Genomic DNA, 24,290 nt, shown 5'->3' with positions numbered 1-24,290 from the left:
AGACAATGCCCATGAGGAAAATTATATTCTCACTTTAAAACTTTCTTTCCCTTTGGTCTGAAAGGGAGGTTTTTTCTACTTACTGTATACTTGGCTGATGGCGAAGTGAATCTAGCTATGAGATTATTATTTAAGTTCTTATTTTGGCTATGCTATTATAGAAAAATGTTAGCCATCTCTTTTATAAGGTCTAAAGATTAAATTGTGCATCCTACAGATTCCTTCATAATAGAATTAGTTTCCTACCTTGAAGAGAATAGAGAAATGAAAGAACAAGTTGGGCTTAGAATTGTCCACTTATTTATAAATGTCTATTTAAACTGTTTACAAATGTCAGCTACCTGCTTTGCAGGGGAGTATGTTCTGGGAATGCACAGTTCCTACTCCACAGAGCTAGAATCCATGACTAGGACACACTCACGCACAGGCAGTCTCTATCCAGTGGTGACCGAGGTGATGAGCACTGTGGGAGAGCACAGGAGGAGCAGTGTCGGTGTGGGTTCCCTAGAGTTCAGGACGGTGATAAGCCAGCTGCCACTGAAGGTGGCTGGAGTCTAATCCCCCTGAAGTAAGGGTATCAGAGTGTGTGTGCCAGCGGTGGGACGGTGGCTCATCATTGGATAAAGATTGCTGGAGACTGGAGACAACGCTATGAGTAGAGTGGAGGAAGTTTGGGTCAACAGAGGAAACGCTCAAGTAAGGACCAAAGACATAAGGATGGGGCAGCCAATACCTGCTTCGAACAGCCAGCTCAGACTTAACCAGGGACTGGAGTAGGGCTGTGGGTAGGAAGAAGTAGTACCTAGAGTGAAAGGAGGAATCTGCCAGAAGAAATGGACACTGAGGCGTATCTGGTAGAACAGCAGCACGTGCAAAGTCCTGGAAACAGGCCAGCAGGAGAACACGACCCCATTAGCAAATGTGTGTGTGTGTGTGTGTGTGTGTCTAGGTTCAGTGAGGGTAGGTGGGAAGACGGTAAAGGCCTGGAGAACCAAGCTAAGGCGTTCACTCTTTACTGGGGCAAGGCATAAGCAGCATTGAAATGTCTAAATAAGAGAGTGATATGACCAGATCTACATTTTTACAACCCTGGCTGCATTGAAGAGAGAGCACGGGAAGACGGGAAGACTGGAGGCAACAAACTTCAGAGGTTGTTTCAGTGAACCAAGGGGAGCTGGCAGTGGTTAAAACCAGAGTTAGAATAGCAAGGATGAAGACAGGTGAACATATTACCGTGATCTGCAGGGGATGAAATTGGTCAGTTGTATGGAGTAGAGGTGTGGATGACGCCTGATCCGTGACTGGGGTAGCTGACACGGTGGAGGTTAGTGGACCAAGACAGGAGAAGCGTGAGAAGATGGCAAATTTGGTTGTGGATTTGGCAATTTTGAGGTGCCTACAGAACAGGGACGCTGGGTAGATGGTGTGATGTGCAGACATGAAGCCACAGAGGAACAGGCATTGGAAAAAGTTGTTCTTATCACTGAAGAGGGAGGTGTTCAACTACATTTCAATCACTAAGAGAAATGCCCAGAGAGGAAAATGTTGGAGGCCCAAGGAAGCAAGGATGGTAAGAGCTACTTTGCTGAGCTAGAAAGAGCGAGCTGATATAGGCAGCAGGTGAGTGTGCATGTCAGATTGTATGTGGTAAGTAGTGGGCTGCAGGTGTGCTCATGTCAGATTGTAGGTGAAAGTAGCAGGCAGTGGGTGTGTGCATATGTCAGATTGTAGGTGGGATGTAGTGGGCGTTGGGTGTGTGTGCACGTCAGCTTGTAGGTGGGCCACAGGTGTGTGTGCATGTCAGATTGTAGGTGGGCCACAGGCGTGTGTGCATGTAGATTGTAGGTGGGCCACAGGTGTGTGTGCATGTCAGATTTTAGGTGGGATGTAGTGGGCGTTGGATGTGTGTGCATGTCAGATTGTAGGTGGGCCACAGGTGTGTGTGCATGTCAGATTGTAGGTGGGCCACAGGTGTGTGTGCATGTAGATTGTAGGTGGGACGAAGCAGACAGCAGGTTAGTGCCTCTGACTGATAACAGGGTGGGAAGTAGAGGAATTCCATGTACTGCCGTGGTCAGCTCTCTCATATAGTGACAGAGCAGAGCTCATGTTTGGAAAGTTCTTGGCTGCTGGACCATAGCACAAGCAAGAGACAGAAAATATTTACTTGAAGATTTCAAGTTTTCCTCATCTCACAACACAATAGGAAAAGACCCAGATACCTGATACAAAGCACATTTCCCTGGTAACTAGGACAGGGAATAACTGTGGGAAGACTACACAGATTAGCACACAGGGCCCTGACTGGTCAGAGCCTTTGGGAAACAGGCCATTGTGGATACGCAGGGTCACATGCTTTCATCTCCAGGGACTTCAGGTGTGGCTAGGGTGAGTCAACAAGCCCTTGGGCACAGCCTGAGAGAGAGGGCCTAGGGTTTGGAATATACATTCTGTGACATTTAGGTTGTCCTCTTTAGTTACTATCTTCTTTACAATCTACTCAGGCAGCTGTTCAAGACACTTTGCCATCTGGCCCCACCCCACTTTTACAAATGTGTCCCCTACTTCTGCCCCTTGCAAATGTTGTTTCCAATTAGACTTCCCGCAGTGTGCACACTGAGAGGCAGCAGGTGATGGCTCAAGCAGCTGGGTCCCTGACACCCAAGAAGGAGACTTAGGACGGAGTTCACAGCTCCTGGCTTCAGACTGGCCCAGCCCCTGCTGTTACAGGCGTTTGAAGAGTGACCCAGTAAATGGGCCTGTCTGTCTCTCTCTCTCTCTCTCTCTAAAAATCAAGAAATACAATTATTTAAAAATAAAACGTTGGAGGGCATTGTGGAGCAGTGGATTAAGTTGGTGCCTGTGACCCCGGCCTCCTGTATGAGCACCCGCAGTTCAGGTCCCAGCTGCTCCACTTCCGACCCAGCTTCCTGCTAATGCCTCCGGGAAGGCAGCAGAACACAGCCCAAGTGCTTGGACCCCTGTCGCCCACGGGGGAGACCTGGATGGAGCTCCAAGCTCCTGGTTCCGTCCTGACCCAGCCCCAGCAGTGGTGGCCATTTGGAGAATCAGTCAGTGGATAGAAGATACTCTCCCTCTGTCTCTCACTCACTCACTTTCTGTCTGTCTCTTTCCCTCTCCCTTTCTGTCTCTCTATAACTCTACCTTTCAAATAAATAAACGAATTGTATTAAAAATGACCTTACCGGCTGGTGCCGTGGCTCAATAGGATAATCCTCCACCTGCAGCGCCGGCACACCGGGTTCTAGTCCTAGTCGGGACGCTGGATTCTGTCCTGGTTGCTCCTCTTCCAGTCCAGCTCTCTGCTGTGGCCCGGGAGTGCAGTGGAGGATGGCCCAAGTTGCTTGGGCCCTGCACCCCATGGGAGACCAGGAGAAACACCTGGCTCCTGGCTTCGGATCGGTGGGGTATGCCGGCCGCAGCGCGCCGGCCGCAGCAGCCACTGGGGAGTGAACCAACGGAAAAGGAAGACCTTTCTTTCTGTCTCTCTCACTGTCCACTCTGCCTGTCCAAAAAAAAACAAAAAACTTATCTAACAATCTCTACGTAATAAAATGGGGCGTCTGGCATGCTGTGAAGATGAAGTTAGCCAAGCTTTATAAAATGCTGAGCGCCTCCATGTGTGTGGCCCTGATACAAAGCAGCTCATAAAGTTTAATGAGAGGCCACCACTGCCTTTATCTGGCTCACCACACCTTCTCTTACAGCCACATCTCCTAGAGCAAACCAAGCGCCTGTCCCAGAACCTGTCAGTGGACCACTTCGATGAGCATGGAGACCCTCTCCAAAGGCAGAGGGCCCTGAGCGCTGTCAGCATCCTCACCATCACCATGCACGGTAAGCTCTACCGCCCACCCACTGGCAGCCCCCCTTCAGTGACGGCCTTCCATTGCTCTTCTCCTTGGTCCCCAAGAAGCATTCAGCAAGGGAGCCTTTTGTTTTTTGGAACCAGCTCATTGCATCGCCTTTCAATGTGGGGATTTGCCTCACTGCAGCCTGAAACAAGATGGCTTTAGAAAGTGGGCCTCCCGGCCGGCGCCGTAACTCAACAGGCTAATCCTCCACCTTGCGGCGCCGGCACACCGGGTTCTAGTCCCGGTCGAGGCACCGATCCTGTCCCGGTTGCCCCTCTTCCAGGCCAGCTCTCTGCTGTGGTCAGGGAGTGCAGTGGAGGATGGCCCAAGTCCTTGGGCCCTGCACCCCATGGGAGACCAGGAGAAGCACCTGGCTCCTGCCATCGGAACAGCGCGGTGCGCCGGCCGCAGCGCGCCTACCGCGGCGGCCATTGGAGGGTGAACCAACGGCAAAAGGAAGACCTTTCTCTCTGTCTCTCTCTCACTGTCCACTCTGCCTGTCAAAAAAAAAAAAAAAAAAGAAAGTGGGCCTCCCGTGTGGACCACTTCGAGCCAGCATTTGATTGGTGGTGGGAACTGGCTAGACTTGGGGTGGAACTTCAGCCCCAAGGCACAGACGGCCTCCCCAGCAGCCAGGCAGTAATGGGAGGTCTGGGTGACAGTGACATCGGAAGAAGTTCAGGTGATGGCAGTTGTTACTGAAGTTAGATTCAGGAGTCCAGCGTGGACAGTAGAAGACCTGTGTAGATGGGTTGGAACCGCCTGATGGACCTGATTAATGGCAGGAACAGGGCCCCAGCTAACAGGGGCAGGATCGAGTCCCAGCAGGAGTGGGGTCAGTGGGGCCCTTGTCACTCTTGCACCTAGCCTGTCCCCTCGTTCGGCCTGCCATGGTGCCAGTGAAGTCAGAGGTACAGCTGCTCTTTGGCCTGAACTCAACTAGCTGGTGAAGTGTCTTCTCTTACAGGTGCCGCTGCCCGATTCTCTCTCCCCTAAACCAGGGCTGGAGCACATTGGGCCAGCCGCCTGTCAAAGCCGTGAAATCAATGGGTCGGCCCTGGCCAGGCAACCCCACACGGGACTCAAAATTCAATGAACCTGTAGCAGGCTAATCTTTAAGCTGATGATTTTGTGTGGTCCATGAATGATGTTATAAATACCCAAGTGGCCCATGGTAGAGAAAAGTTCCCCCAGACCCCTGTGCCGCTGTGCCTGTTACAGCCATCACAGGACCTGTCCTGAGAGGACTTGGCAGGGGCCTGTACCTGTCTCTCTCCCAGACTCACAGCCAGTCAGTACTGACTTGTTCTTCTGCATATCTGACAGCCCAGCTCCTGGGTGCTCAATAGGTTTGACGTACTTGACTATTCCACTTGCTGGTTACATGGGGAAGAGTCTCTGCTGCACTGTGGTTGGTGGATACACCTTTGTGGCTACACAAGGCAGTGCCGGCTTGGCTGGTCGCTGTTCACAAGAGACCCTGGGACAACTGGGGGAGGGAATGCTGCTGGGCAATCAGCAGCCAGACTGGGCCAGAGCCAGCTCAGCTCCTCAACCCAGCCCCTGTTCTCTCTTGCTCTTCCAGAACAGGAAAAAGCCCAGGAGCCTTGCCTCCCCTGCGGGAAAAGCCTGGTGGCCAAGTACCTGGTGTGGAACTGCTGCCCGCTGTGGGTGTGCATCAAGAAGGCCCTGCGTGCCGTGGTGACGGACCCCTTCACTGAGCTGGCCATCACCCTGTGCATCATCATCAATACGGTCTTCTTGGCGCTGGAGCATCACAACATGGACAAGGATTTCAAGGCCATTTTGAGTACAGGGAATTTGGTAATTTTAAGCTTTTAACAACTCTGTGTTTCCAATTTGGGATTGGCATTCCTTTCGAGGTCAAATGCTGTAGGTGGCCTGAACTAGCCTCGTTCTTGGGCCCCTTGCATGGAATAGAGGCGAGAGGTGACTGCTGGGGTTTATTTTCACCCCGTTCCTTTCCATCATTTCCCATGGCCCTGCTTCTGTGCCCAGTGTCTCTTGAGCCTCCCAGAGGCAGTCAGGAAGCAAGTGGATATCTGAAAAGGTCAACTCTGGTGTCATCAGGGAAATGTTGGCCACATGCAGAGGCCCGAGGTAGTGACCGCCATGCCCGCTGCCGCCCCACCCTCCCCACAGCAGTGACGCTGTCCGTCACAAGGAAGCACGGCTTCCACTGGTAGTTTTACCCCCGCTGCAAAGGTGGGTCAGGGCCTGGCAGCCGGTGTGAGAGCGTTCAGGTAGGGTGGCAGTGGGTATCAGACTTGAGCTGGCCTCGGGATATTTTTCATCCACAGCTCCAAGTGCCACTTAAGTTGGGAAAACTATGAAAGGAGAGAAGACTTTTCCAGTACTGTTCACTTTAATTCATGGTTCCTGTGAAAGGCATTCTTCTCAAGGGAGAATTCTTTCCCAAAATATCAGAAACAACAAATAATTACCCATTAAATATTCTACCTTGATTGGATTGAAGGTTAATGAATTGTGTGTGAATGGCATGTCCGGCTTTTCCTTCTTAAATTTTATTTTTCTAACCTTTAAAAGAAAAATATAAATAAGGGAAAGACAAAGAAGAAACTCATTTCCCATGATCCCCTCCACCTGTTTTTTTTTTTTTTTTAATCTTTGCAGAATATTTCCTGGTGGTGTGTGTGTACGTGTGGATGCATAGATTTCTGCATGTTGTTTGTCTTTTGAATTTTTTCTTTCTTGTACCTTCTGCATATAATTTGCAATTTGTATGTTGAAAAGAAGGCACTGTATCTGTTGAATCAGAAGTCGGTTCACAGAGCTGCTCCTGTGCGCCAAGTTGAGGATGGTGTAGAGTGAGAGACTAGTAGCCGCCGTGCCCAGTTCCACAGCCCTCCCGAGAGTAAGAGATACCGTGCAGCTGTCGCATGAAATGGGGCGAGGCCGTCCTTACACACAGTCTGCTTCCGGTTCCTTTTCCCATCGTGCTTCGGGCATAAATGCCTTGTGGGGCTGTGTGGGTCAGAACAGCTTCCATGCTGCGTGCTGGACCTAGCACACTGTCCTGACCTCCAACAGGCCAGGACTTCTGGGCTCCCAGCCATGTGTCCAGCTGTCCCCTGCTGAAGTGTCCCGGAAGTGGCTGATTCGCTGTGTCAGTCGGGGACAGACGCAGTGTCCGCGGGCATGGTTTGTAGCGGAGCCCATCCCTCAGCCCCCCGGAGGGCTGGAGCTCCTGAGGGCTCCTGGGAGCACCCACAGAAGCCTTTTCCATTGCAGAGGTGCTCTCCCCAGCCCTTCATCTGCTCGTCCAACAGCAGGAGGGAAGAGAAGCCGCGTTCTGCAGTGGGCAGCCGCTGACCGTGTGACATCTTCACTCTCCCCGAGAGCAAGGAGTCACCCGGATATCATTGCTTTCGACGTCTGTAGGCAGCTTCCGCACCTCAGCTCCTAACACTCGGCGGGAAATGTCTAGAGCTGACCACACAGCAGGTTTCCATTGCAGTGCCCCACTTCCTAGATGTGCAGTGTGAGGGTGGCAGCCACATCTGTTCTCACGGTGGCCATGCTGAGGGGAGGCCTTGCAGCCTAGAGCTCCAGGGACCACATCCAAATCTCTGATGGATGGACCAGAATGAGGCCAGTCTAGAAAGTTCTGAGGGGTTGGACTGAGAAACAGACACGGCAAGCTTGAGAGGTTGCCCAAATGAGAAGCCGTCCTGGCGATAGAACTGGCTTGGAAAACCCAGTGGTCCCAAGGTATACAGGGACGCTGTGCAGCCAGACACAGGAAGCCTGAGGACAGGAGGAGGAGAGAGCAAGGGGGCTGAGAGGAGTCCACAGGGGTCAGAACAGGCAGCCCGCTACACCTTTAGGCACTGTGCGAGCAGGGGTGAGCGTGATAGAGGGGAGGACGCAGACACGCTGGAGTTTCTTCTGCCCTCCCCCGAGTTTTTAAAAAAATGTGTCCGTCCTGGATTTATCCTAGTTAATGTTCTTTTACTTTTGACTTGTGTCATGCTTTTCGTATATAGTAGGTCGCTGAATTATTTATAAACACAGAATCTCTGGGGATGTTCGCACAGCAGCTAAGATGCTGCCTGGGATGCCCACTGCGCATGTCCGAGAGCCTGGTTTGACTCCCAGCTCCTCCACTCCTGACTGCAGCTTCCTGCTGGTGCGCACCCTGGCAAGCAGCTGATGATGGTTCAGACACTTGAGTCCTGCCTCCCACCTGGGGGCGTGGATGGCGTTCCAGGCTTTGGCTTCAGCCTGGCCCAGCCTCACTGATTTTGGACACTTGAGGCCTAACCTGTCAGATGGAAGATCTAGATATGCCTCTCTCTCTCTCTCTCTCTCTCCTCTCTCCTCTCTCCTCTCTCCTCTCTCCTCTCTCCTCTCTCCTCTCTCTCTCCTCTCTCTCTCTCTCCTCTCTCTCTCTCTTGGTCTTTCAAATAAATAAAAACAGATAATCTGTTACCTTTAATAAGGATATTTAATCATTTACTGATTTTTCCCCCAGAAATGTAGTGGAGGGTCTTATAGCTGATACTTTAAAGGTTTCATCCCCTTTGGTGTTACCTTATTATTTGTGTATGCTTATGTTTCTGTATTTCTGAGTGTGTGTGTGTGTGTGTGTGATAGAGAACGTGTTGTTGGCTGTGACTTTATCTTCTGCAAAGAGATGAAAGATAGGTTTAGTTTTTAATTTTTCTACTGCTTATTCAATATTCTACACATTTTAAGCCTGTATTTATCTAATTATCAAACCCAGTGACAAAACTATTTATTTTTGCCCATGAGAAACACCCGATTTAGTGCTTGTTGTAACTCCTGCCCCTCCCTTTTGTGCAGTGATGAGCCCTGAATTGTGAGTGAGCTTTTTGGGTTCTGGTTCACCAAGTCCTCCTTTCAACCGTAACCAGCCTCCCCCACACAAGGAGTCCCTCGAAGACGTTCTCTACACAAGGCGTGTTTCTGATGATCCACTTCGGGTCCCTTTCTAACTTTTAAGCAGTGTTTACATTTTTTTCTGACCGGTATTGGGATTGCGTGGCTGGGCGAGCTCCTGTGGATCCTGGTCTGGGGGACACTGACTCCAGTGTCCAGAGCTGTGTGCACTCGCCCCCGCCGCACTTTGGTGCTCTAATGGATATTTTAAAGAGAGTTCGGAGGCGGGGAAGTGCCTGGCACTTCCTATCACCCTGCTGTCTGCCAAGAAACCTCCTTAGCCTCATGTCCACAGGATGGGACATAATGCTGGTGGCAGTGGGTGGGATCGCCGGCGGGAGGGGAGCCTCGCACAGGCTCCCACGCACGCGGAGAGGATGCTGTCTTACTTCTCTGCAGCCTGTGTCATTCCTCGCTCCGTTCTTACAGGCGTGTCTCCCAGGAGGAGTGGCTTCCTTTTCTCACTCCTGTTTGTCCCACTAGGTTTTCACTGCCATTTTCATAGCAGAAATGTGCCTCAAAATCATGGCTCTGGATCCCTACTACTACTTCCGTCAACGCTGGAACATTTTCGACTGCGTCGTCGCTCTCCTGAGTGTGGTGGACGTGATCTACGTGAGGCACAACCTGCCCTACCTGCGTCCCCTCAGAGTGGTAAGGCCCGACGGCTGTCTGGGACGAAGCTTTAGCTCACTTTACCTCAATCCCGGAACCGAAGCTGCTCTCCTGCTCCCGTGCAGGCCTTGAATAGCCGGGGGTGTCCTAGGGGAGTCCTGTTTCAGGCGGACCCCTGGACCCTCCCTCACCAACACGACCTTTGGGGTGAGCAGATTGAGAGCCGCGTCTCTTGGAGTCAGGACTCTGCTCCTAGCTCTGTGCACAGCCCCTCCACCTCCCTGGTTCCCCACGGAGCTCTGAGGTGAACACCCCCACATCTGAGCTCACTGATGCTGGCAAAGACCAAAGCCCAGGAGAGGCGTGAGTGGTGCCAGCAGGTGCCGTCTTGCCACAGGCCCCCTCAGCACTGCCGGCATCACACCCCCGCTCTGTAGTCTTTGCCTTCTATCCACCCGTTTGGAGGCATTCTGGAAACCTCTGCACCGAACCCATCCCTGTGACAGCGACACCTTCAGCAGGGCAGACCGTCCCGACAGTCACCTCTGACAGGTGGGCTGTCCACACTGTCACAGTGACAGATTCCAGCATGGTTGCCCAGGGAACTGTCACACTACAGCATTCAGCCCCTGGTCCCCCAAAATTCATGTCGCTGTCACACAAAATGCATTCAAACCTCTCTTTCCCTCCTCTTTTGTTTTTAAAATTACTTCTAATTGACACACAAAGTCACACATATCGATGTCCGTGTCCGTCCTGCTTAGCTGTAACTGAGTACCCAGACGCCGTGCCCCCTCCCCGTCCCCAGGCTCTGGAAACCACAGTTCCCTGAGCTTCACGAGACCATGGTTCAGGTTCCACAGGAGTGAGAACACAGCCTTGCTTTTCTGCGCCTGCCTTGCTTCACCCAACAAGATGACCTCCAGTCCCTTCTGTGCTGTGGCAAATGGGGTCTCACCGCCTTCTACAGGTGGAGAGGATCCCTTTGTGTTCATGGTCTACGTCTTCTTCACCCACTCTTCTGTTGATGGACACTTACGTCGCTTCTGTGTCTTGTGTCGTGAGCAGTGCTGCGGCGAACATGAGATGTGTCGTTGACATTTTGATTTCAGGTCCTTTGCATGTGTACCAGAAGTGAACCGACTTCTGGTTTTCAGAGGAACCTCCCGCTAATTTGCATTCCCAGCCCCAGTGTCTGGGAGTCCGCCTCTCCCCAGTCCTCACCAGCATGTGCCTCTTTTCTTTTGATAACAGCCCTTCTCACTGAGGTGAGGTGATGTCACCTTGTTATTTTGATTTGCATTTCCATGGTTACTGGTGATGTTGAGCTTTTTTTTTCTTTTTTGGGCACATGCCTGTTGGCGTTTTGTATGTCTCCCTTTGAGAACTATCCGTGTAGGTCTAGTGACCAGTTTTAATCAGATTATTTGTGGGGTGTGTGTGAGCTCTTCATATATTCTGGATATTAACCCTTTGTTAGTTATATACTTTGAAGATATTTTCTCCCATCCTATAGGTTGCATCGTAGCTCTTTTAATTCTGCTGTTGTGCAGAGCCTTTTAGCTTAACACAGTCCCAACTGTCGACTTTTGCTTTCACTGCCTGTGTTTTTGAGGTCAGTCTTGAAAATCCTTGCCCATTCCAAAGTCCTGAAGCATTTGCTTTGTGTTTTCTTCTAGCAGTCCCACAGTTTTCGGTCTCACGTTTAAGTGTAATCACGTTGGGTTGATTTTCATGTGTGATGACAGGCAGGGTCTAGTTTATTCTCCGGCTTGAGGATATCCAGTGTCCCAGCACTGAAGAGGCCACGCTTCCCCAGGTGCTGTTCCCATCACCTTTGTTGAAGATTACTTGGTTGTAGATGCATAGGTTTACTTCTAGGCCCTCTTATCTGCTACACTGGTCTATGTTTTATACCATATATTTATACCATATGTATTTATGTTGGTCTGTTTTATACCAACCCCATGCTATTCCTCCCCCACACACTGGGTTCTGTTTTGGGGGTTTTTATTTATTTATTTTTTACCCAGAAACCTTTTATTTAAGGTCTACAAACTTCATCTCATAAATACAACTTTAGGTACATAGTGAGTCTTCCCGCCCTACCTGCCCTCCCACCTGCACTCCCACCCTTCTTCCCCCTCTCTCTCCTATTCCCATTTTTATTTTTTACTAAGATCTATTTTCATTAACTTTACACATATAAGATTAACTCCGTACTAAGTAAAGGGCTCAACAAATAGTATGAAAAAAACCTGTTCCTCAACAGCCGAGACAAGGGCTGTTCAGTCATCACATCTCAAAGTGTCAATTTCACCTCTATAGATTACCTCTGAGGTGCTCTACGAGCTACCACAGATCACGGAGAACATATGGTATTTGTCCTTTTGGAACTGGCTTATTTCACTAAGTACAATGTTTTCAGTTTCATCCTTTTTTTTTTTTTTTCCCAAACTACAGGATTTCCTTCTTTTTTTTTTTTTTACCACTGTGTCATATTTCATGGTGTACATATCCTATAATTTCTTACCCAGTCTTCAGCTGATGGGAACTTAGCTTCATTCCATATCTTAGCTATCGTGAGCTGCACACCATGCTATTTTAATTACTACAGCTTTACAGTATATATGTATATTTTTTATTTGACAGATAGAATTATAGACAGTGAGAGAGAGAGAGACAGAGAGAAAGGTCTTCCTTCCATTGGTTCACCCCAAATGGCCGCCATGGCCAGTGCTGTGCCGATCCGAAGCCAGGAGCCAGGTGCTTCTTCCTGGTCTCCCATGCGGGTGCAGGGCCCAAGCACTTGGGCCATCCTCCACTGCCCTCCCGGGCCACAGCAGAGTTGGACTGGAAGAGGAGCAACCGGGACAGAACCTGGCGCTGCTGGTGGAGGATTAACCAAGTGAGCCATGGCACCAGCCCCACTTTATAGTATATTTTATATTCAGGTAGCATAATGACTCCTGCTTTGTTCTTTTTCCTCAAATTTGCTTTGGCTACTTGGGGATTTTGTGGTTCCATATAAATTTTAGGGTTTTTTTCTGGTTTTCTAAGAATAACATTGATATATTGATAGGAACCACATTTGACTCTGTATATTGCTCTGGGCAGTATGGAAATTTTAATAATATTGATTCTTCCAACCCAAGAACATGGAATGTTTTTCTATTTTTTGTGAGTCCTCTTCAGTTTCTTTCATTGACCTTTTATAATTTTCATTGTAGAATTTAATTCTATTAATTTATCCCTAGATATTTTTATAGCTATTATGTATGGTATTGTTTGCTTGATTTCCTTTTCAGATAATTTGGTATTGATATATAGAAGTGCTACTGATTTTTTTTGTTGATTTTGAGTCCTGCAGCTTTGCTAAATTATTCTATTAGTGCTAACAGGCTATAGGTAGAATCTTTGGCGTTTTCTGCAAACAGTGACAATCTGGCTTCCCTCTTTCCAGTTGTTTGCCCTTGTTTGTTTTGCCTGATTGCTCTGGGAAGGACGTCTAGAACTATGCTGCATGGAAGTGGTCAAAGTGGCTGCCCTTGGATTTTAGACACTTCTGGCTTCCCCCGTTCAGCGTGATGTTGGCTGCTGGCTTGTTGGACGTTTGTTGTGCTGAGGTGTGTTTCTTCGTTGCGTGATTTTTTCAGAGTTTTTATCCTGGAGGAATATTGGATTTCATAAAATGCTTTTCTGCATGTGTTGAGATGCGCACTTGTTCTTGACCTTTGCTCTGTTGAGTAATGGACCACTTTTATTAGTTTGCATATGTTGGACTGTCCTTGCCTCCCTGGGATGAATCCCACCTGATATGGTGAATAATCTTTTTGATGTGCTACTGGACTTGGTTTGCTGATATTTTGTGAAAACTTTTGGATCTGTGTTCACCAGGGATATACACTTGTAGCTTGCTTTCTTTGTTGTTCCTTGTCTGGCTTGTATCAGGATAATGATGGACTCATAGAATTAATCTGGAATAATTCTCTCCTCTTCAATTTGTGGGATAATTTGAGAACAGGTGTTATTTCTGCCAACGGAAGGAAGACCTTTCTCTCTGTTTCTCTCTCTCTGTAATTCTACCTGTCCAAAAAAAAAAAAAAAAAAAAAAAAGAATAGGTATTAGTTCTGTTTGAGACGTGTGGTAGTTCCAAAACTTCACTCATTCTAACATCAACTCTAAAAAATCCAAAGTCCAGAGTCTCTTCTAAGTCAGGTATTAGTGGAATCAAGGCATGATTCATCCTGAGGCAAATTCCTTCCAGCTGTGAGCCTGCACAATCAAACCAGCAGTCTACTTCTGAAACACAGTTGTGGGACAGGTGGGCCGGGGACAACATAGCCACTTCAAAAGGGAGAGATAGGCACAAAGAGGGTAACTTGGGCCCAGTTAGGTTTAAGACCAAATAGGGTAAACAGTACATCTTAAAGCTTGGAACAGTCTCCTTGTTCCTCCACCCTGGACACTCTAGGTAGGGGCAAAGGGAGTAAGGCCCTAGGGGCCTCACTCTCCTGTTTTTGCTGGGCTCACACACACAGTGTCTTTGAATGTTTTTCCTATTGTCTTGATGAATAGCATGTGGCTTCCTTCCGTCCAAAAGATCATTTGACCTTAATATTCTCTCTAACATGCCTTTTCACTCGTGTGGCCTGCTCTCCCAGATCGGCATTACATGTTCATAGCTTTATAGTTCTAGGGTCTCCAGGGTGGCCTACCCTTGTGGCTCCCCTCAGCATTGCCCTTGTAGGGGCTGTCCTTGGCAGCTCCACTTCTGTGACGACTCTGCTGTCCGAGTCATCCTTTGACATCCACGTTGAGAAAGTCACCTTCTTCCTCACTTGCATTGTGTGGCACCCAGGTTACGGTTTGTGCCTCCCAGAGTGCTGGTGCAAGCCACACCTGGAGGCAGGTGCAGTGGCCAGGGCTGCACTGGAATCTGGGGAGCAGGGACCTTTCTGGCCTCAAGCCCCTAGCATGCTAGGCCTGTGATTGGCAGGTCCCTGCAATGCCTTTGAGGTCTTTCTCCTGCTGTCTTGATGAGTGATACCTGGCTTCCTTCTGGTCCTGTGAATCCCTTTAGCAAAAGGTCCTTGACCCTTCATGTTCTCTCCCTAACATGTTTTTTCACTCTTTGTATGGCCAGGCTGTGAGTTTTCCAAATCCTTCTACTCTGCTTCCCTTTTAAATATAAGTTCTGGGCAGGCATAGCGGGTTAAAGCCCTGGCCTGAAGCGCCGGCATCCCATATGGGCACTGGTTCTAGTTCCGGCTGCTTCTCTTCCGATCCAGCTCGCTGCTGTGGCCTGGGAAGGCAGTGGAGGATGGCCCAGGTCCTTGGGCCCCTGCACCCACGTGGGAAACCCGGAGGAAGCTCCTGGCTCCTGGCTTTGGATTGGTGCAGCTCCGGCCATTGCAGCCATCTGGGGAGGAACCAGTGGATGGAAGACCTTTCTCTCTGTCTCTACCTCTCTCTGTAACTCTTTCAAATAAATAAAATAAAGCAAAAATAAATAAAGTTCTGTCTTTAAATCATTTCTTTCTTCTCACATCTCACTGTACACAGTTTAAAGTACTCACACAGCAGCTTAAATGCTTTTCCCCTCAGATGTTTCCTCCCCAGATGTCCTACCTCATGTTTCTGAAGTCCTGCGTTCCACAACGCCCCAGGACATGGACACAGCCTCATCCAGTTCTCTGCAACTGCGTAACACGCACAGCCTTGACTCCCGTTGCTAATTCCTTGTTCCTCATGTGAGACCACGTGTAAATATCCATATTTCTACCAGCATTCTGTCGTAACACTGACATCACTCACACGGTGTAGACTCTCCCACCAGCATTGTCGTAACACTGACATCACTCACACGGTGTAGACTCTCCCACCAGCATCCTGTCGTACACTGACATCACTCACATGATGTAGACTCTCCCACCAGCATTGTCGTAACACTGACATCACTCACACGGTGTAGACTCTCCCACCAGCATCCTGTCGTAACACCGACATCACTCACACGGTGTAGACTCTCCCACCAGCACTCTGTCGTACACTGACATCACTCACACGGTGTAGACTCTCCCACCAGCACTCTGTCGTAACACTGACATCACTCACACGGTGTAGACTCTCCCACCAGCATTGTCGTAACACTGACATCACTCACACGATGTAGACTCTCCCACCAGCACTCTGTCGTAACACTGACATCACTCACACGGTGTAGACTCTCCCACCAGCATCCTGTCGTACACTGACATCACTCACACGGTGTAGACTCTCCCACCAGCACTCTGTCGTAACACTGACATCACTCACACGGTGTAGACTCTCCCACCAGCATTGTCGTAACACTGACATCACTCACACGATGTAGACTCTCCCACCAGCACTCTGTCGTAACACTGACATCACTCACACGGTGTAGACTCTCCCACCAGCACTCTGTCGTAACACTGACATCACTCACACGGTGTAGACTCTCCCACCAGCATTGTCGTAACACTGACATCACTCACACGGTGTAGACTCTCCCACCAGCATCCTGTCGTAACACCGACATCACTCACACGGTGTAGACTCTCCCACCAGCATCCTGTCGTACACTGACATCACTCACACGGTGTAGACTCTCCCACCAGCATTCGTGTCGTACACTGACATCACTCACACGGTGTAGACTCTCCCACCAGCACTCTGTCGTAACACTGACATCACTCACACGGTGTAGACTCTCCCACCAGCATCCTGTCGTACACTGACATCACTCACACGGTGTAGACTCTCCCACCAGCATTCGTGTCGTACACTGACATCACTCACACGGTGTAGACTCTCCCACCAGCACTCTGTCGTAACACTGACATCACTCACACGGTGTAGACTCTCCCACCAGCATTGTCGTACACTGACATCACTCACACGGTGTAGACTCTCCCACCAGCACTCTGTCGTAACACTGACATCACTCACACGGTGTAGACTCTCCCACCAGCATTCTTTTCGTAACACTGACATCACTCACACGGTGTAGACTCTCCCACCAGCATTGTCGTAACACTGACATCACTCACACGGTGTAGACTCTCCCACCAGCATTCTGTTGTACACTGACATCACTCACACGGTGTAGACTCTCCCACCAGCATTGTCGTAACACTGACATCACTCACACGATGTAGACTCTCCCACCAGCACTCTGTCGTAACACTGACATCACTCACACGGTGTAGACTCTCCCACCAGCATTCTGTCGTAACACTGACATCACTCACACGGTGTAGACTCTCCCACCAGCATTCTTTTCGTAACACTGACATCACTCACACGGTGTAGACTCTCCCACCAGCACTCTGTCGTAACACTGACATCACTCACACGGTGTAGACTCTCCCACCAGCATTCTGTCGTACACTGACATCACTCACACGGTGTAGACTCTCCCACCAGCATTGTCGTAACACTGACATCACTCACATGGTGTAGACTCTCCCACCAGCATTCTGTCGTAACACTGACATCACTCACACGGTGTAGACTCTCCCACCAGCATCCTGTCGTACACTGACATCACTCACACGGTGTAGACTCTCCCACCAGCACTCTGTCGTAACACTGACATCACTCACACGGTGTAGACTCTCCCACCAGCATTCTGTTGTAACACTGACATCACTCATACGATGTAGACTCTCCCTGCAGCTTTCCTCACCAGAATCGCTTCCAGTGCTGCGTTTATGGCAACCTAGTCCTTCCCTTGCACATCTCTCCACGTCCTACCAGCCTCTACCCACTACTCAGTTCCAAAGCCACTTGTACATTTCAGGTGTTTGTGTAGCAACAGCTCCACGTCTCTGTGCCAGTTTTCTTAGTCCACTTTTTCTCTGCTGTAATACATTATGACAGACTGGGTAATTTATAAAGAAAGTAGATTTGTTTGGTGGCTCTGGAGGCTGGGACATCCAAGAGCCTGGCACCAGGGTCTGGGGACAGCCTGTGCACTGCTCGAGACAGAGGGTGGCTGAACTTCCCTTTCATCAGGAGCCCACTCCTGCAGCAACAGCTTAACCTTGTCCCTGAGAGCAGAGACCCCCGGCCTAATCTCCTCTCCAAGGCCCCACCTCTCAACACTGTTCTGTAACATTTCATTGAGGACATCCACACCACCGCAGTGGCTTTTGTCATCTTTCAAAGATGTTTACTGCTTTTTTTTTTTTTTTTCAAGGATAGGATTTCTAAGGCTACAGAGTACCACATTTGATTCAGTACCTAAGTACCCAAGTATACATTCCATGCTTTTTAAAAGTTTTTGCTTATCCAGTGTATTTGAGGGGCAGGAAGAGAGAGGTGTTCCTGCTGCTCCACTTCTGATCCAGCTCCCTGTTGATGCACCTGACAAAGCAGTGGAAGATGGCCCACGTGCTTGAGCCCCTGCCATCCATGTAGGAGACCCAGGTGGAGTTCCAGGCTCCCGGCTTTAGCCTGACCCGGCCTTTGTCACTGCTGAACCATTTCAGAGAGTGAACCAGCAGATGGAAGATATTTTTTTTCTCTCTCTCTCTCTGGCTCTGGCTCTCCTTCTCTCCTTCTCTCTCTCTCTCTCTCTCTCTCTCTCTCTCTCTCTCTCTGTAATTATACCTTCCAAATAAATAAGTAAATCTTTTTAAAAAAAATCAAATCAAATATACAAGTATAGGCAGATAAGTACTAGATTGGGACAGAAAGTTGGTAACTATGAGAAGAGTTTGAAAATCATGAATGCCGAAGGGAGGACATCTTTAACTGACTACTTTTGTTTTTATTTATTGTCTGTTTACAGCTCCGGGTCTTCAAGTTAGCCAAGTCCTGGCCAACTTTAAACACACTGATTAAGATAATTGGACACTCTGTAGGAGCCTTCGGAAACCTGACGGTGGTCCTGGCCATTGTGGTCTTCATTTTCTCTGTGGTTGGCATGCAGCTTTTCGGCTCTAAGTTCTGTTCCGTAAAGAGTAGGAAGCTGTGTGACCCTGGCGAGTCCTGCGCACGGCGCTGGCACATGGGGGACTTTTACCACTCCTTCCTGGTGGTGTTCCGCATCCTGTGTGGGGAGTGGATCGAAAACATGTGGGAATGCATGCAGGAGATGGACACGGAGGCGCCGCTGTGTGTGATCGTCTTTGTGCTGATCATGGTCATAGGCAAACTTGTGGTGAGTTCTTCAGTTCTTTTTTTCAAAGAAAAGAAAATGCATGCCTCTCAAATGCATTAGTGAAAATGTGATTCCAGGTCTAACACCCAGTGAATCTTTAAAAATCACCATTGCTTTAGTGTGAGGAAAGTACAAGCATGAAGCCAAGTCTCTCGACACGCTGTGCTCGTGTGACTGACGCCCCAATAGCTAGTCCATCCCGGACGACTCTTCCAAGACAGCTGTTTCTCTGATTGGCTGAGGTAGGCATTTGTGACTTAATTTGGCCAATATGACATAAAGGGATATACACTAGGAGGACATGGGGAACAGTCCTTGTTCTTAAACACATGCAAGGGGAAAAATGGTCTTTTTACTGCCCCAGGTATTTTTAGAACTGTGACCCCTGGATGAGCTGCAAGTATTACGCAGTTGTGAGCTGAAGCCAGTCCTGAGGAAAACAAGGGGAAAGGTGGAATGGAGCCTGCCTTCCTGTCATCGTCGGTCCCCGTTTGGTTTTCAGACTTCCTGTTATGCTACACTTGCTTACGGTGTAAGCTAGCTTGAGCCTAGAGCAGCTGCATCCTAGATAGTTATGGAGAGGCTAGTCAGGGGCACATCCCTGGAGATGTGAAGAGACAGAAGACACAGGATCTCCTTGGTCAAGGATGGCGCTGTGGTGCAAATGTAATTAGCTCTCAACACGTGGCAGTTTGCTCCTAAGGACCTAATAAAGGGTGGACACAGACAGTGAATGATACAGTAGTTCCTAAGAGCAGAACATCACAGTGACCGGGGAAAGATGGAGAAAGGACTGGGGGAGCTGTGGCACTTGAGAAGGCCACCGGGGAGGTGAGAGGGACGCAGCCGAAAGGGGGAGAGACTGAGCAGAGACCTAGCGAGGGGAGCGCGCGTGGGGAAGCTGACGAGCTGTGACTGGCTCCACTCACACCCCAAAGGCTGGCGAGAAGCGCTAACGGGAATGTGCAGAGAGAGGATGGACTGGAGGGTGTCTAAGCGCCAGCAAGAGCCCGAGCAGGAAGCTGTAGGAATGATCTGGATGTGAAGTCAAGTGTGCTGCAGCACGGGAGCTGCGGAGTCGGTCTACACTCCTCTGGCTGAGGCCCCAGACCTCACTGAGGTGGGAGCAGTAGGACCTACAAGTCGCTGCACTAAGTACACCAGCTCTCGTGTGCAAACAGGAGGGGACCCAGGGATTCTCACCCCTGCGGGCAATTCCAGGGAACCTTCACGGTCCTGACGTAGCTGTTCCCCAAGGAATGCACACTGTGGATGTTGTCCGAGGGGACACCATTCCGCACTACCCTGGCCGGGGTCTACACAGTCCTGTGCTTATATTTACATACAGTGCCTTTGTCTGTGCGCTATTCCAAGTTTGGCCGCGTCTCCCGTGACGGTCTCTGTTGCTTCCCCGGTCCTTCAATCTTTATTTTATAGATGCGCCTTCTCCAGCAACAGCAGGACAGAACTCGCACGTGACTCCCATCTAAGTCTTGGGGAGAATCTGTTTTCCAAACCCGCTCTCTCCTTTGCTCAACCTCTCCCTCTCCTTGTCCACGCCTCCCAGGTGCTCAACCTCTTCATTGCCTTGCTGCTCAACTCCTTCAGCAGTGAGGAGAGGGGCGGAAACACAGAAGAAGAGACCAGGAAGACCAAAGTCCAGCTGGCCCTGGATCGGTTCCGCAAGGCCTTCGCGCGCCTTCTTCACCTGGCCGGGCGTTTCTGCCGCAGGCGGTGCCGGAAGCGAAGCTCACTACAGCGAACGGAGGGGGCCGCAGCCCCTGCTACAGAGGGCACGGACGTCATCGCCCTGGCCGCCGGGAGGACAGTGGGCCCGGAGCCCCGGGAGGCCGTCGGTGCCCCAGCCTCCGGACCAAGGCCCTTGAGTACTGGACACAGTTGGGCCTGGCTGGCCCCACTCGCGGAAGAGGACGACGCCACCTCTCTCGGAGAAGATGACCCGGCGGCCGCCACACAGCAGGTGCGAAGGCCCCCTGACCTAGGGGCTGTGCAAAGCTGGAGTTCCGCTGGTCCCCGGGCAGGCCTTGCCCATGTCCTGCGCAGGGCCACAGAGGGGAGGAGTCGGGCGCCCAGCAAACAAGCCTTTGGCTGAACCCTGAAAGCAGTGTGCAGCCGGGATTGGCTGAAAAGTGAGAAGGCGGGGTGCCGAGAATGAGGCGCATCCCATGGGGAGAGTGGTGGGAACTGCCCTGTGTGCAGGGCTCAGTCCCGTGGACGGGGAGGCAGTGTGGGGGCGATGTCCGGACGGCTTCTGCCCACACGAATTCATCTCTGGCTCTTTGGGAGGCTGGGGAGTCAGAGGGCAAAGTGCCTAGGGGTTTTCATCTGGTGGCGGCCATCCCCTCCTTCCTAGGCGGTGCCTTCTGTGTTTTCCCCCAGTGCAGCATCAGGCCAGCTCCGCGGGTCCCTTTGACAAGGCTACCCGGCCCAGCGCACTGATGACCTAACCAACTCTCTCTTAAGACCACCACCTGCGGATTAGAGTTCATTTTCTTTTCCCCAGAAACCATTTATTTAAGGAACACAAATTTCATGATTTTCATAAATACAGCTTTAGGAATATAGCGATTCTTCCCACCCTACCCGATCTCCCACCCACACTCCCACCCCACTTCCTCCTCCCTCTCTTATTCCCATTTTATTTTTTAAATAAGATCTGTTTCCTTCCTTCCTTCCTTCCTTCCTTCCTTCCTCCCTTCCTTCCTTCCTTCCTTCATCCCTTCCTTCCTTCCTTCCCTACTTCCCTTCCCTCCCTCCCTCCCTCCTTCCCTCCTTCCCTCCTTCCCTCCTTCCCTCCTTCCCTCCTTCCTTTTGACAGGCAGAGTTAGTGAGAGAAAGAGACAGAGAAAAAGCTCTTCCTTTTTCCATTGGTTCACCCCCCAAGTGGCCGCTATGGCCGGTGGGCTCCAAAGCCAGGAGCCAGTGCTTCCTCCTGGTCTCCCATGCAGGTGCAGGGCCCAAGCACTTGGGCCATCCTCCACTGCACTCCCGGGCCACAGCAGAGAGCTGGACTGGAAGAGGGGCAACCGGGACAGAATCCGGCACCCCGACCAGGACTAGAACCCGGTGTGCCGGCGCCACAGGCGGAGGATTAGCCTAGTGAGCTGCAGCGCCAGCCAAGATTTATTTTCAATTAACTTTATACACATACAGTTAACTCTATATAAGTAAAGTGTTCAACAAATAGTAAGAAAAAACCTGTTCCTCAATAGTCGAGACAAGGGCTGTTCAAAGTCATCAAATCTCAAAGTGTCTGTTTCATTTCTATAGGTTACCTTTTGGGTGCTCTGTTAGTTACCACAGATCAGGGCGAACATATGGTATTTGTCCTTTTGGGACTGGCTTATTTCACTAAGTATGATGTTTTCCAGTTTCATCCATTTTGTTGCAAATGACCAGATTTTTTAAAAACTGCTATTCAGTATTCCATGGTGTACATATCCCATAATTTCTTTACCCAGTCTTCAGTTGACGGACATTTGGGTGGATTCTATGTCTTAGCTATTGTGAATTAAGCTGCAATAAACATGGGGGTACAGATCACTCTTTCATATGCTGATTTCATTTCCCTTCGGTAAATTCCCAGGAGTGGGATGGCTGGGTCATATGGTAGGTTTATATTCAGATTTCTGAGGTATCTCCATGTGTCTTCCACAGTGGCTGCACCAGTTTACATTCTCAACAACAGTGGATTAAGATACCTTTTTCCCCACATCCTCACCAGCATTTTTTGTTTGTTGATTTCTGTATGAAAGCCATTCTAACAGAGGTGAGGTGAAACCTTATTGTGGTTTTGATTTGCATTTCCCTGATGGCTAGTGATCTTAAACATTTTTCATGTGTCTGTTGGCCATTTGGATTTCCCAAGTCCGTTGCCCATTTCTTAACTGGGTTGTTTGCTTTGTTGTTGTAAAGTTTCTTGACCTCTTTATATATTCTGATTATTAATCCTTTACCAGTTGCATAGTTTGCAAATAATTTCTCCCATTCTGTCAGTTACCTCTTCACTTTGCTGAACATTTCTTTCACAGTGCAGAATCTTCTCAATTTGATCTAATCTCATTTGTCAATTTTGGCTTGGATTGCCTGTACCTCTAGGGCCTTTTCCAGGAACACTTTTCATTTGCCAATGTCTTGCAGGGTTTCCCTAATATTCTCTAATAATTTGATGGTATCGGGTCATAGATTTAGGTCTTTAATCCATTTTGAGTGGATTTTAGTGTAAGGTGTAAAATAGGGGTCTCGCTTCATGCCTTTGAACATGGAGATCCAATTTTCCCAGCACCATTTGTTGAACAGACTGTCCTTGCTCCAGGGATTGATTGTAGCTCCTTTGTCAAAGATAAGTTGGTTGTAGGTGTATGGATTGATTTCTGGCATTTCTATTCTGTTCTATTGGTCTCATTGGTCAATCCATCTGTTTTTGTGCCAATACCAGGCTGTTTTGATTATAACTGCTCTATAGTATGTCTTGAAATCTCATATTGTGATGCCTCTGGCTTGGTTTTTGCTGTATAAGATTATTTTAGCCATCAGGATCTCCTTTGTTTCCATATGAATTTTAGCATCATTTTTGCTATATATGAGAAGAATGTCCATGTTATTTTGATTGGTATCACACTGAATCTGAATTGCTTTGGGTAGTATGGACATTTCAATGATATTGATTCTTCTAATCCAAGAACATGGAAGATTTTTTCCATTTTTTGTGTCTTCTATTTTTTTCTTTAATGTTTGTAATTCTCATCATAGAGATCTTTGACATCATTGGTTAAATTTTTTCCAAGGTATTTGATTGTTTTTGTAGCTATTGTGAATGCAATTTATCTTAGAAGTTCTTTCTCAGCCATGGCATTGTCTGTGTATACAAAGGCTGTTGATTTTTTTGTGTTGATTTTATATCCTACTACTTTACCAAACTCTTCTATGAAGAGTTCCAATAGTCTCTAGTGGGGTTTTTTGTATTCCCTATATAGAGAATCATGTCATCTGGGGGGATTTTGTTTGGGATTGTAGGTATAAATTAGGTCTATTTGGTCCATATTGTGCATTAGCTCTGTTTCTTTGTTTATTTTTTGCCTAGTTGATCTGTCCATTGATGAAAGTGGGGATGTTGAAGTCCCCATTATTATTATATTGGAGTCTGTGTCTCCCTTCACATCCATTGACATTGCTTTTAAATAGCCAGGCACCCTGGTACTGGCTACATGTACATTTACTATAGTCACATCTTCCTGTTGTATTGATCCCTTAGTCATTACACAGGGCCCTTCTTTGTCTCTGTTAACAGTTTCTGTGTGAAAGTCTCTTTTGTCTAATATCAGGATGGCTCCTCCTGCACTTTTTTGTTTTTCATTAGTATGGAATATCTTTTTCCATCCTTTCACTTTTTTTTTTTTTTGGACAGGCAGAGTGGATAGTGAGAGAGAGACAGAGAGAAAGGTCTTCCTTTTCCATTGGTTCACCCTCCAATGGCCACTGCGGCCGGCACACTGCGCTGATCCGAAGGCAGGAGCCAGGTGCTTCTCCTGGTCTCCCATGTGGGTGCAGGGCCCAAGCACTTGGGCCATCCTCCACTGCCTTCCCAGGCCATAGCAGAGAGCTGGACTGAAAGAGGGGCAACCGGGACAGAATCCGGCGCCCC

At 49.1% G+C, this 24,290-nt stretch overlaps 1 protein-coding gene across 1 annotated transcript in view; it reads left to right on the top strand.

Annotated features, from left to right (window-relative positions):
- SCN11A (sodium voltage-gated channel alpha subunit 11) overlaps window positions 1-24,290 on the top strand; it is a 116,606-nt gene that overhangs the window by 47,887 nt on the left and 44,429 nt on the right. The window contains exons 11-15 of the mRNA XM_062182747.1: window positions 3,729-3,858; window positions 5,461-5,699; window positions 9,303-9,473; window positions 18,254-18,625; window positions 20,193-20,606. Of these exons, the coding sequence (XP_062038731.1) occupies window positions 3,729-3,858; window positions 5,461-5,699; window positions 9,303-9,473; window positions 18,254-18,625; window positions 20,193-20,606 (1,326 nt within the window). The remainder of the gene's footprint in view (window positions 1-3,728; window positions 3,859-5,460; window positions 5,700-9,302; window positions 9,474-18,253; window positions 18,626-20,192; window positions 20,607-24,290) is intronic.

Source organism: Lepus europaeus, chromosome 2 (assembly GCF_033115175.1).
Source record: "Lepus europaeus isolate LE1 chromosome 2, mLepTim1.pri, whole genome shotgun sequence".
NCBI classification, from domain to species: Eukaryota; Metazoa; Chordata; class Mammalia; order Lagomorpha; family Leporidae; genus Lepus; species Lepus europaeus.
The sequence above is the reverse complement of the archived record's forward strand: the minus strand, read 5'-3'. Positions and strand labels throughout refer to the sequence as shown.